The following is a 14,019-nucleotide window of genomic DNA, read 5'->3' on the forward strand; positions in this document are numbered from 1 at the left end:
GGCTACCCCTTTCACAATATTTAATTGCCTGTATCATTAGACAGAAAAAGTATAAATATCACTGTTTTCCTGTTTCCTTTGCTCAACATTTATTATGAACTCACCACGTACAGGCCCTATCCCAGGCACTTGGTCCATGCAGAACATCATACAGTGAGTAAGTATGGATGCTACAATGCATCTAGTCTGAGGAGCCAGCAAAGACCCGCTCTAAGGAGGGATGGGAAATGAACAGGAAGACAAATGAGAGGGGGAAATTTCCAATTCACAGAGAATGGCATTTATGAAGGCTCTGAGAAGTGTGCTTTCATAAAAGGTGAGCGAGATCCCAGATAGAGGCGCTGGTGGAAAACCCCGGGGACTCCAAGCAAGGCTGGTGATGTCATCCAGGGCTGGGGAGAGCAGGACCCTAGTAGCCACAAGGATTTTATCCACTGCAGACTGCTTTAGCCTGGAGGATGCCTGGGAGGCCACTGAGCTGCTACTGGTCCCCTATGGCAGTAGCTACAGCAGTGGCCGTGAGGATGGGGAAAGGTGGACAGAAGCAAGAGCCATGTAGGAAGCAGACGCCGCAGGATTTGCTATTTGAAGGGCTATGTGAGATTAGGGGGATCGGGCGGTTGTCAAGCACAATACTGGTGCCATTGACTTAGAGGACTCACGAATCCATTTGTTCAAAATCTAGAAAAAGGAAAGCAGGAAAGCACCCATTTTATTTCCCTGAGGCTGCTCACATTTCCTCCAAGTTCTGGGCACACTGTTCAGGTATGCATATGCCCAGAGATAAAATACAAGCCTTCCTCTGGGGCCCAGAATCCTTCTGCATGCTAAAATCTAGGCATGTACACACCCTGCCACAAATGGCCAGCGGACCCCACACAAATGAAGTCCACAGGGTGACTTGTACAAAAGGTTCTAGCAACATCAGATGCCTTAGTCAGCAGAGCTCAAGAAAACATGGTTGGGGGAAGGCTCTGTCCTGAGTTTCCCAATGTGCTTCTCGTGACAGAACTGGGCAAGGGAAGTAGATGGAAGGGAACAGCACCCCCACCTACCTGGAAAGCAAACCAAAATCCTCTGTTCTTTTTCAGGAGGGAAAGCAGAAGGCTAGCGTTTGTTCTCGCTGAACTAAACTGAGCTCTCAGGCAAGGGAAGAGATATGTTTCCAGTCTTTCTCCTCCAAAGCAAGGCAACCATTAAGATGTCATGAGATTATACAGGCTCCACCTCTCGCTCTCTCTCTCTCTCTCTCTCACACACACACACACACACACACACACGCACACACACAGAAAGAGAGAGAGAGAGAGAGAGAGCTAAAACTGGAAGGCGAAGTAGCCCAGTCACTCTGTTTTAGAGGAAGTTTAGGAAATAGCTGTTACCCAATGTAACAGATGCAAACATCAGATGAGGGTCGGCTACTCCTGTCCCAGCATCACACGACCTTGTAATGACAGCACAGACAGCAACGGGCTCACCTCTCTGAGTAACACCTTTTCTATGAAAGAGCTCTTGCTGGCGCTGTGTTTGTGCTCTCTGGAAAGTAGGAAGGGGGGCAATTATTAGGACCACGTGACATCTGGGGCACCCACTGAAACTTACTGTGGGTGTCAGGTGTCACCAGCAGATGGAGGTTGATAGGGGGTCACAATCATGACTTCCAAATCTGGGTCCAGGAGCAACAGCATCCCCAGCAAGGGGCTTGATAGAAACAGGCATCCCTGCGCCCCAGAATGCCCTCCAAATACTCCTCTCTGTGCATTCCATGCACCTCACAGGTGATTCTGATGCAGAAGCGAGCTTGGAGCCCCTGAGTTAGTCCATCAGGGGGAAACCTGTCCCCTGGCCACGTCTGGAGACATTTTGGGTTGTCACAACTAGGGGAGGAAATGCTACCAGCATCAGTGGGTGGAGGCCAGGACACTGCTCAGATCCTACAACGCACAGGACAGACCTCGCGACTAAGAATTATCCGGGCCCAACAGTCAACAGCGCTGAGGCTGCCTCAGCCGGATGTATCCGACCTCTCGGGGAAGGAGGGGCCAGGAAGAGCCTGCCTTTTCATCCCTGCAGCGCGAGGCGGGACCGCACTCTCCAGAGATGCAGGCTCATCCGCTTAATGCAATGGAGCCTTTCTAAGGACGACCTTCACCGCCGCTACATGTGGGGTCAAGGGCATTAAGCACATTCTTCGTGTATGTGCTATGTTATCTTGAAGGTCTGGATTCAAAACTCGTTCCGTGGAGCTCACGTCATTTCCGTTGACCAGGCTCTTGTTACTGAGATGTTTTGGGAATGACGGGTCTTCATTATCCTAAGAGTTGGCTTCGATGCACTGGAGAGGACGCTTACATTATTGGTTCCAGTCTTGCTGGAAACCTAAGAAGCATGTTCTATTGTGTGTGCCACTCGGAAGAAACCATAATTGGCTCCTAATGGCTAGCATCGCTAAGCGGAGTGCTGAGTGATTATCTCACCGAAGGCCCAGATGCCAGAAAGCATGAGTACGTGTTGCCAATTCTCCTCACGGAGCAGGAGGCTGTCCCCACTCACACAGCACTTCAGTAGCAGCCCAGATCCCCGGTCCATGTCAGTCCACCCAACGTCCACGCTCCTGGGCACCGGGCCAGACGGCCCCTCCCAGAAACTGGCCTTCCATGCTCTCTCTCCCTCCAGGGAGGCTCCTTGGGTGATAACCCAGACCACTGGCCACATTTTCTCTGATTGTTCTTTGCTTCCATGACATGTGTCCCTGGAAATCACGTGGTTAGTGGATGGAGCAGGCCTTGTGGCGACGCTGGGCATCTGCTCAAATGTGAATGGCAGGAGCCACCCCGTGGAAGTGTGAGAGACGGGGAGATGCAAAAAGAACTACCAAACTCGTTAAGTACGACAGGGAAACGCAAACACTCCCTGGAATCACTCACAGGTGGAATCTAAAATAAAGTCAAACTCATAGAAACAGCGGAAGAGGGGCTGCCAGGGGCGGGGCTGGGAGGTGGAGGAAATAGGCAGAGGTTGGTAAAGGGCACACACCTTCAGCTACACGATGAGTAAGGCTCTCATGGAACACAGAGTCACCACCGCTGATGTACTGTACCGCATAACTGAAATTTGCTAAGAGCACAGAATTTAAATGTTCTCACACAAAGGGGTGGGAGGGGGAAGAAGCCATAAACGTGAAGTGGTGGATATATTAATTAACTCGAATGGGGAAATCCTTTCACGATGGGGACATACATCACATCACCAGGATATACACTTTGACTATCTTTTAATTTTATGTCAATTATAGCTCAGTAAAGCTGAGAAGAAATAAATTTAAGAAAGAATTACCAACCAGATTTATGACTTAGTAGACACTGCCTGGGTTTTAGTCCTATGGCGTGCTGGCTTCAAACCAGGAGTTTCCCAGCTGTGTGATCGCAGGCAAACGAAGGAGCCTCCGACGATTATGAATGGGGAAGCGTAAAGCCTGCCTCGCTGGGCTGTGCTGGGAGATACCCCACTCCACACCGGGCACTTCACCTGCCGCTGGCACACGGCAGGTGCTGGGCCGATGGCACCTGCTGGTATTGCTACTGGGACCATGATTACATACAGGATGCCAAATTCCGATGTCCAGCACAAACACGGAAATGTGCTTCATGCAATCAATAAGCTTTCAGAAGGTCTTGGGTACATGAAATTCATGCAGCTTGAATCATGTCTTAAATATACAAGACAAGCAGGGCGGTCAAGGGAAACCTCAGGTATGGGGCACACTTGCCCAAAAGCACAGGCAGCTGTGTTTCTTTCAGGGAAATAAGATCCCCAACCCTACCAGGGGAGGGGTGCCGTGGAGTGTTTCTGCCTAGAGAAGGGCAGACCCCGAAGTTCCATTCTCATCCTTACTGTTCACTATGGAAACCAGAAATTGAGGTCAATAGGATGGTCTCCAGGACAGAAGTGTGTGTAAAACAGCTCAGGCTGACCACTGGGGGCTTAGGATCCACGCCCACAGGTTATATTAACTGTAAATCAAAGCTACCGGCCAGGAATGGTATAAGAAATGAGAAGGATGGAGAAATGGCTATATTATAACATGATCACAAAGGATTTGAGTTCAAAGGCGGCTCTACCTCCCACCATGTGCTTACCAGAGAGGGAGTCAGAGGCGTGGAGCGCTGATAAGTCAGGAGGCAGTGCAGCAGGCCCGCTGTTAGTTAGAACAAAGCCTCAGGGATTTCTAACGTGTGTAAAGGTGCAGGGACGCACCTGTAAGGGCACAGCTTCTACAAAACAACTGGGCTCCTGAGAGGTGCAGGAGGTCCCGCGGGCAATATGACCTCGGGCTGATGCACGGGGATCGTGAAAGCTCCCTGAGGCCAGGTTAAGGAATCTGACTTGAATCTCAGATCACTAGGAAGCTCAAGGCTCATTCGTGATTTTTTTTTAAATTGTGGTAGACTTTCTTCAAACAAAATCTTTCCCCAGAGCTGCCACGGTGAAAACGGCTCAATCCCAGCTGCTGTGGCTGCAGCGACCTAGGAAAGCCTGGGAGCACCAGAGGAGGACTGCAGGGCTCAGGTGGACACCATGCACCTCTTCCCATCAGCCCCTGGGCCTGACCCTGCTGCCTGGCCCCCCGGCCCAGGTGTGTGTGAGGCACACCTGAGCCTCCCTGAAATGACGGCCAGGACCCTCGCCTGCCGAGATGGCCCGCGCCCACCTTCCCTGAGAGGAGGCGAGATCTGTTTCCCTGTGTGGAGAGCATGGAGTTTCGCGCTCGGGGCCATAAATAACACGTCTAACGACCTCTCCTCCACATGAAACAGCTTCCCACAGTCGGCAGCCCTCAGACCCCCCCTTTCAGTTCACCCTGGAGACTTTCACCAAGCACTTGCTTGTGTTCTGTAGGCAGCTGAAAGCTTACACCGGGACAAGTACATCCATCAAACAGGGAGATGAGCCAGGAGCCAGGCGGTGCCCTGAGCTGGCATTATTTTTCTGTAAACCTCAAACTGTTCCAAAATATATTTTTTCTATTTTTTAAATATATTTTTTGGGGGTACAGAGAGGAAGGGAGAGGGAGAGAGAGAAAGAAACATCAATGATGAGAGAGAATCATTGGTCAGCTGCCTTCTGCACGCCCCCTACTGGGGATCGAGCCCACAATTCAAGCACCACTTGCCCTGACCAGGAACCTTGAACCGTGACCTTCTGGTTCATAGGTCAACGCTCAACCATTGAGATGCACTGCCTGGGCCCCAAATATTTTTACATTTATTTTGTAATTGTTAATACACACACAGCAAAGGCCATCCCCCAGGGCAGGGGCAGGGCACTGCCTCCACGGGACCCAGGAATGTGAGCAGCAGTTGCTGTCTTAAAGCAGACACTGCCAACCGCTCCAGCCGTGGCAGAATCCAGAGGCAATCGTTTACCGGAATCTCTGACTTAGAAGCTCCTGGGGTGGGGCCCCCGGGGGTTCTCCTGAGAAATCAGTCGGGGCACCAGGTGTGCAGCTCGGCACTACCAGCTGGGGTCCTGTTAAAATGCAGGCTCTGTGCCAGAAGAGCCGAGGTGGGCTCCACCACTCTGCATGTCTAATGAGCTCCCAGGTGATGCCCGGGCAACTGTCCTCAGCCCCACGGAGACGGCAGAGCAACAAGGCAGAAGGCACCTGGGGCCATGACACCGGAGCATCGCGCCAGCCCGGGAGCCAGCTCCCATCTCACCGCAGCGCTGCTCCCTCAGGTGGTGCCACACCCCCTCCTGACTACACTGAGTCTGCGCCAAGTGCAGAGGAACATTCAGCTGTGGCCCCTCGCAAGCAGCACGTGGAAAGGGCAAACAGCTATTTGGCACAAATGAATAGAAAGCGGCTGGGCAGGCTTCTGGACCCGAGTGGGCTGCTTCCAGAGTCACACAGAACCACCTCCGAGATCAGCCATGATGACAGCGGTGTGCTGGCCTGGTGGCATTTTTAACAAGAACCCTAAACATTTACCTTGTCTTACATTCACACTCAAGCTCCGCTAACTCTGACTTGCTGTGTAGAACTTACTTTAATGAGTTATTTGGATCCACACAATGTTATATAACCTTCAACCAGATAATTAAATCTGACCAAGAAAAAAAACATCAGTACAGATAATAATCATAAAATAATATCAAGCACATAAATAAAGAGTGGAGTTGCCATGGCACCCTAACTCTGCAAAGGCCGAAAGCTGTCTGGAATGCCATGTTATTTGCTCTATGAAACCCTTCACTGCGTGTAAGGTTCAGCCCCTTTTTCTTTGAGTCACTTGCTCTGGAGGGCAAGGTAACCCTCCTGAGATAACCTGTACTGAAACCTAGAACAGCAAGTGCCGGCTACACCAAGGAACTGCCCAGATCCAAGCAAGGGGAGGCCTTCCGAGGTAAAGTCACTTTTTAAGTCATCATGATATGGTTTTTATTCCACAAACATGCCCTGAGTATTTGTGACCTGCCAGGCCATATATGAGACTCCCCGTGCAGTTTACACTAATCTCAAAGTTACAACTGTCTGGGATCCAGGACTGAGCCCACGACACTCACTTCATTAGCAAGCCCTTACTCCAACGCACGTGGCTGCTCGGGCCAAACTCGAAGAGAAAGGGGATTCAAATAATTAAGCTCTGTGCTGCCCACGATGAAATGGTCTGCACGTGTCCGTGCGTCCCCGCCAGGCAGGCTGGGGCACCTGCTGAGAGTTGGCCTGGAGCCTGCAGGCCACTGTCCCTGCTCCTTGTCACAGCCTCAGATACATGCCCTGGTTTGTTTGCTTTTTAGTAAATATATTTTTATTGATTGCAGAGAGGAAGAAAGGGAGAGAGAGAGACAGAAACATCAATGATGAGAGAGGATCATTGATCGGCTGCCTCCAGCACGCCCCACGCTGAGGATGGAGCGCACAACCGGGCACGTGCTCTGACCAAGAATCACACCTTAACCTCCTGGTTACAGGCTGATGCTCAACCACTGAACCACGCTGGCCAGGCCACAAGCCCTGTGTTGCCGCCGTCCACACAGACGCTGGGGAGTGAAGCAGCCATGCATCGCCCCTGTGTGTGGGACAGAAACCAACTACATTGCAACTATTACTGCACAGACTCAGCACAGCCGGGAGAGACCAGGGGGAAAGGGCCATCAATGTTTGCGAAAATTCCAGAACCAAAGGGACACTGAGAACAACCCCACACCGCTCCCCGCAGTACCAACCTGGTCGATTTCCATGAGCTTGGGGTAGGCGCCCGGCCACTCGATGGCCACCTTGACGATGTCCGCGGGGGGCGGCATGGTGAAGCCGTGTCCCACGCTGGTGCCCCAGGCTCCCGCGGTGCAGATGGCCGCACGTGTCTATCCCTGGTGAGGAATGACAAAGAGAAAGAAGGTCGCTCAGAGCACACGGGAGGCGGGCCTGCTTCATCACTTCCTGTTTTCACTGGTGGTTTAGGTACAAGTAACGGCTCGGGGACAGAAGACACAGCTGCCAACTGCACCTCTGGCTGCTCCGAGGACACAAGACAGAGGAGGGGAAGGTGCCAACGCCCTAGAGTCCAGCTGACAGGGGACCTGGCCCCGGGGAGGACAGCTTTGTGACTCTGGGCGGGAAAGCAGGCGCCCCTTACCCCCGGGTCCTGTTCAGAAGGCGCCCGGGTCCCGGGAGCTGGCGTTGCTCCGTCCGGAGCTGCACGGAAGCCCGCGCTCACAGCTCCGGAAGGACAGACTGCCCAGGAAGTCAGGCCAGGAAGCAGTGTTTCTCTGCAGTGTTTTCTGTGTCACAAACAGAGCTGCACTATAGCAACCAGGATGTCACTGGGAAGGGGCCAGGCCCAAGGTTCACACATGTGCAACGCACCCCCTCCCCAAGGCCCGCTCCCACCAGACACCTTCCCGGAGGGGACTGAGGGATGGAGATGCAGGCCATTCAGAGCGGACCCTGGATCCTCATTTGATGGAGCGGCGCTGCTGATACAAGGGGGTAATGGTACCCTCTCCCAGCCCAGCCATCTCCTGTAGGGTGACCTTTTAACTTAGTATTTTGTAATTTTTTTTATTGATTTCAGAGAGGAAGGGAGAGGGAGAGGCAGAAACATTAATGATGAGAGAGAATCATTGATCGGCTGCCTCCTGCACGCCCCATACTGGGGATCGAGCATGCAACCTGGGCAGGTGCCCTGACTGGGAATTGAACCATGACCTACTTACTGGTTCTTAGGTTGACTTTCAACCACTGAGCCACGCCGGCCAGGCTAACTTAATATTTTTCAACAGGTCAAACACTCACATGATTCAACTGATGAATGTGTGTGTGTGTGTGTGTGTGTGTGTGTGTGTGTGTGTGTGTGTGTGTAATGACATGCAATGTAGAATCTCGCTCCTCTGGAAGTGGCCCACCCACCCTGTATCAGCTCCGACTCCCATCCCTCCCTCCCATTATCCAGGGGCATTAGTCTCTCTGTATTCCTCTAGAACAGCCTTGGGCAAACTACGGCCTGCGGGCCGGATCCGGCCCGTTCGGCTATTCTATCCGGCCAGCGAAGCCAAAAGAGCGGAGGGTTCTCTTGCTCTCCCCTCGCTCCTTTACTTTGAATTTATATTAGTTCACACAAACACTCCATCCATGCTTTTGTTCTGGCCCTCCAGTCCAGTTTAAGAACCCATTGTGGGCCTCGAGTCAAAAAGTTTGCCCACCCCTGCTCTAGAACGTCTTCACATACACAAGGCAAATGCAGACACGCACCGCCCTTTCCCTGCACACAGAAGGCAGCATTCTCTCCCCTGGTCTTGGCCCTTAGTGTCTCTTCGAAATCTCTCTATTCGCACAAATACTGCGCCTGCTTCTCTCACAGCTGCATCCTGGTTCTTTGCATGGAGACCACCTATCTGATGACCCCGTCCTCTGCCGGGCCCCTGGGTGATTCTTCCCTGTGGCTGTTACAAAGGAGGTGGGGTCAGTCAGCTTACACAAACACCGCTTTGCACACGTATACATATATCCTGCCCAGAGCGGGGCTGAGTGGAATTGCTGGACCAGAGGCAGAGGCAATTTCAAGTTCTCATGGCTGTTTCCAAATGGGCCTCCTCGGAGCCGTGCCGTCCGCATCCCTCCAGCAAGGGATGAGGCTGCCTACCCCCACAGCCTCCCCGGCAGCCTGCACGTTAGCACGCGGGGCACTGCGAAGAAAACAGATCTCGGTGCACTTTAACCCGTGTTTCTCCCACCGTGAGTGAGCCTGGATATCAAAAGGCCAGGTCCCAGGTCCACTCCTCTGAACTGTCCACACCCTCCGCCCCATTTCCCCTCGGGTTCTTGTGGGTGTAGAAGCAGGTCTCTGTGTGAACAGTCATCAGACGCGTGCACGTGGGTCTTTACCGAGTGAGCCTTGCCCTCTCCCCGGGACGGTCGGATATCACCTGCGACCACAGCGACAGAGCTGATCATGGCAGCCTTGGCAACGGCGCCAGTCCCATACGCCACTCCCTTCACCGGAGCTGACAAGGAAAGGAAACGAACCCAAACAAAACGGCGGCTCCTCTGGCCCAGGCGACAAGGAAAGGCCACCATGCGGCTCGTCAGCGCTGACCAGGGAGGGCCCATCTACTCGCTCAGCACACACTCACCGAGCCCACGCCGTGCCGTCCGCAATGCTGATCAGGCGTCCTCAAACTACGGCCCGCGGGCCACATGCGGCCCGCCGAGGACATTTATCCGGCCCGCCGGGTGCCGCTGCCTGTCCTGCTTAGCAGCCGACTCGTCCCGGGCCCGCAGTGCGCATAGGAATTTGTTCATAGTTTTTTTTTTAAACTATAGTCCGGCCCTCCAACGGTCTGAGGGACAGTGAACTAGCCCCATGTTTAAAAAGTTTGAGGACCCCTGATAGATGTTAGACGGCACCAGGGGGCGTGCAGAGAAACGGCGCAGGAGAATCTGAAGCACGTGAGTGTATTGGGAGGAAGGGGCAGGAGTTCCGTGTTACATAGGAAAGCCACGGGAGGCGTCACTGAGAAGGCAGGGTGTGAGGAAAGCCCTCTGAGTGGGGAGGAGGGAAGCCGTGGGGGCGGACGTCAGGTTTCCACAGGCCGCGGGATGGCGCGCCAAGGCCCCGGGCAGGAGCGTGCCTGGCATGTTCCTGAAACAGGTGACACTGCAGCCAGGTCGGCCAAGGCCACGGTAACAATGAGTCTCCTAGTCGCCAGGTCATAACCTGGTAGGTTCCTGCATGGGGCTCTTGAGCACGTGGCCATCCTAACGTATCCCTTGGTGTGACTTGCGGAGACAGAGCCCGTGTCCATACACATCTATTCGGGGTACAAACCGGTACAACGTTCCGAGGGCTGTGAGCAAACTGCACCAGGTCTAGAAATTTTGGATTCAAGTGGAGTAATCTTACTTTTCTAGACGTTTCCTCAAGAATCATCGTTAACTAAACCATAACAGTGCCAGTGGTTTTGGTTGCAATTCCCAAACCTTGGAAACAAGTGACCAGTCAACACCAGACTGGTATGGAGCCTCCAGGTGCAAAGACAAGCAGGCGATCGATCGGTGCCGGCCTTCCTCCCGCCTCTGCACAGTGTGAATTCTAAGGACACTGTATTGTACCTGCACAGCACCATTCAATTCCGGATCCAGATGCAATTACGCACCCTAGAATACGAATTAAGAAAGCAGGCTCCGCTGTGAAAACAGACTCGGTGTGACTCTCAGGTAACTCTATTCAACACAAAGAGCCCACACTCCGGAGGGGCGAGAGGATGAATAATAGGAGGAAGAATGGGCTGGGGGCACCCTCCTCCCGACTCCACACAAAACAGTGTAGGGTTGCACGGAAAGAGGTCACCCAGCCTTCCAGGAATCAAAAGCCAAGTGTGCTCGTCTCCCGGGGAGCTGGTATTGATTTCTCCAAGCGGTTCCGACAAAACCTGGTGAGCAGGTGAGAACACAATGACGAGGCTCCCCCTGGGTTTCCATGGAGAAGAGGAGGCGAGGGAGCTGTGTACACAGCAGCCACTGAGCGCAGACAGGTGGGGGGCCCCCTGGGAACTCACTGAACCAAGTAGAATTAGACCTCATCACTTTCCCTCAGACTAACCAGCAAGGACAGGGCACCCGGCTCCCGCAGGGTGGACTCAGACGCCCAACTGCAGAATGAATAATGCAGGTCCACATCGCTATCCTCAGAAGCCCACATTTTATCCTCCTGCACTCATCTTTCCATGAGGTGTCAGTTAGCTCTCCAGGCTTCTAGATATAGTCGCTGCTGTTCCAATGAAATGTAGGAAAGGAAGTTTCTAGCCCAGGCGTTCTCACCCTCGGCCCAGTGAGCATTTGGGGGGCGCAATCCTTTGTTGTAGGGCCGTCCCGTGCACTGTAGGATGGTTAGCAGCATCCCTGGCCTCCACCCACGGTCATCCACAGCCCCTCTTGGTCGTGACGTTCAGGAATGTTCTGAGACATTGTCAAATGTCCTCTGAAGGCAAAAACATCCTCCAGGGAAGTGGTGCGCTACCAAGGCCACCGGGCCTATTACTAATGATCAGGCCACCCGGCCGATTACTAATGATCAGGCCACCCATCACTGAGCTTGACGCAAGACAGACGGTCTCATCAGGCTCTCTGAGAATCACGAACACCCGGGCCCAGTGCCGGGCCAGGAGTAGCCAGGGTGGTGTCCTTGGCCTCCTGGACATGGCACGTGTGGATCAGTTGCCTTATCCCTGCCACACCTGAGCGCAGTAAGCAGAAGGCCCACCCTGACCACAGTCCTACCAGCCGGGCAGGCATGTCACACAGGGTTGTCAGCTGAATGCATCCTCTCCCCCATCATCTCATCAGAGCTACTGGCAGCAAAACCACATCTGGGATTGTCAAAATTGCCCTGCAGAGAGAAGCTACATGACTTGTGTGCACAGCCTGATAGAACATTTCTCATGCAAACTAAAACTTAAGAACCACTAATGGGAAGTCTCCACAGCTGGCTAGACATTCCAACCATTCTGCCTTGTCAGGAAACTGTCCAAGGAGTCCCGGAAGCAACTAGGAAATGGGTGTGGAATTGTACGACGGCCGGCTTGTCTGCTGTCTGATTTACTTTATTCCGTTTATGATATTAAGGTTCTACAAGAGCACATAATAGAGCATACACATGTTGTGTTATAAAGCTGTACACCTGAAATTTGTACAATGTTATTAACCAATGTTACCCCAACAAATCTACTAATAAAAAATTAAATTTGAAGATTCTACAGCCTTCATATGCATGTCAAATGGCTTACAGTTGAATTAAATGAGATGAAGAAGCACTTTTTACTTGGGAGTTAGCTACCAAACTCTACACGTCAGTTAGATGTGACTCCGTAACCCCTCAGCAAGTTGAAATTCTCGTTATCATTCCGCTGAATGTCTTCTTAGCTTTGGGTCATGTTTCCAAGACAACGGAGAGAAACCTGTCTTGATTCCCATCTAGAAATCTGTCTATGTCTGCACATTGTTCATGCCCAAAGTCCTCCATGGCTCTGAATGTGCTGGAAATGCTCCTCCCTGTAGTCTCTTAAAGATCACAACCCTGGCATGGCTCAGTGGTTGAGCATCGACCTATGAACCAGGAAGTCACAGTTTGATTCCTGGTCAGGGCACATGCTGGGGTTGTGGGCACTATCCCCAGTGGGAGGCGTGCAGGAGGCAGCCGATCAATGATTCTCCCTCATCATTTATGTTTCTGTCTCTCTCTCCCTCTCCCTTCCTCTCTGAAATCAATAAAAATATATTAAATATATATATATAAAAATATTTGTAACATTGCTATGTTTTTCCAAGCAACTTGATTAGAACAATGTGCAAAGAGCAGACTTTATAAAATCCCCAAATACCTGATCTGTATGTTTTTCTGAAATTTCCATACAGGGTTAGTTTTGGGTCCCCACAATGGCTTTAAACCCTGTTGTCCTATGGTCTTTCTATTACACAAGCAAACCTGTTGAGAGAGAAAAAAAAAGAAGCCTGCGGGAGGATGTCTCTGCGGGAGCTGTATAATGGGAAAACCACCACGCTTGTCCCGGTGACCCGTGTGCCCCACGACGTCACTGAAGGAGCCTGACAGATGGGCCCGTGAAGGCCACACGGCAGGCCAGTGGGGAAGAGCAGCTGGAGAAACCATTTGCTTCAACTCCTCTGTCCCTTCCTTCCTCCCCAGGAAAGCTGCCTCTGGCCTACTGGCCATCCAATTGCACTCGTAACAGGTAAGAGGTTTATAACAATTAGGGGGAGAGAAGGGAGGGAGCACAAGTCCCATATTTAAACGCTGAGTGGTCTCTGATAGAAAAAGAAATAGAGAGCATTTTCCCTCGGCATCCAGGTGAGGGAGGTGGGGGAAGGGCCCCTGACACCCCACTGCAAACAGCCTTTCCTCTACTCTCTGTGCACCACGCAGAGGAGGAACAAACCTTTCCTCAACCCTCTTCGGTGCGGCATCTGGACGCTGCAAATTCAAGGACCAGAGATTAGCTGGGAAGGAAAACAAGGGCTTATTTACTCATGCCGTGCTCAAAGCTCAGGAGAACTCGGTAACGCCAAGAGGTGGTTGGAACTCAGAGCTTCTGCATCATCTCACAAGGGATGAGGCATGAAGAAGAGGCTGAACAAAGGAACAGGGTGGCTTCTGGAGGGGTGTACTTTGCCCAAAGGTGACCTGGAAATGTAGGACGAAAGAGGCGCTTAGCGAGGTTTGTTGTGCACTCTGAGGCGCTCTCGGGGACAGAGCTGAGCTGACTGGGAAGTAGTTCTCTTCCTGGTTTGGGAGACAAAAGGGACACCTTTCAAATGAAAATGTCCTTTATGAAAGTAAATTTCCTTTACAGAAGAATTCTGCGAGGGAAACTGCTGGAGTGATTTTGTCCCCCTAGGGAGCATCTGTCATCTGGGGATATTTTGATTGTCACAAAGGGGGAGGTGTTACTAGCATGGGGTAGAGGCCAAAGACATTGCTAAACGCCCCGCCATTCCCTGGA

At 52.2% G+C, this 14,019-nt stretch overlaps 1 protein-coding gene across 3 annotated transcripts in view; it reads right to left on the reverse strand.

Annotated features, from left to right (window-relative positions):
- Positions 1–14,019, reverse strand: part of ELMO1 (engulfment and cell motility 1) — a 415,657-nt gene that overhangs the window by 331,650 nt on the left and 69,988 nt on the right. For all 3 annotated transcript variants that reach the window (XM_080667113.1, XM_080667111.1, XM_080667112.1), the window contains exon 2: positions 7,231–7,374. In XM_080667113.1, the coding sequence (XP_080523239.1) occupies positions 7,231–7,308 (78 nt within the window). In that variant the 5' untranslated portion in view covers positions 7,309–7,374. The remainder of the gene's footprint in view (positions 1–7,230; positions 7,375–14,019) is intronic.

This window comes from Plecotus auritus (genome assembly GCF_963455305.1).
Source record: "Plecotus auritus genome assembly, chromosome: 4".
In the NCBI taxonomy this organism is placed as follows: domain Eukaryota; kingdom Metazoa; phylum Chordata; class Mammalia; order Chiroptera; family Vespertilionidae; genus Plecotus; species Plecotus auritus.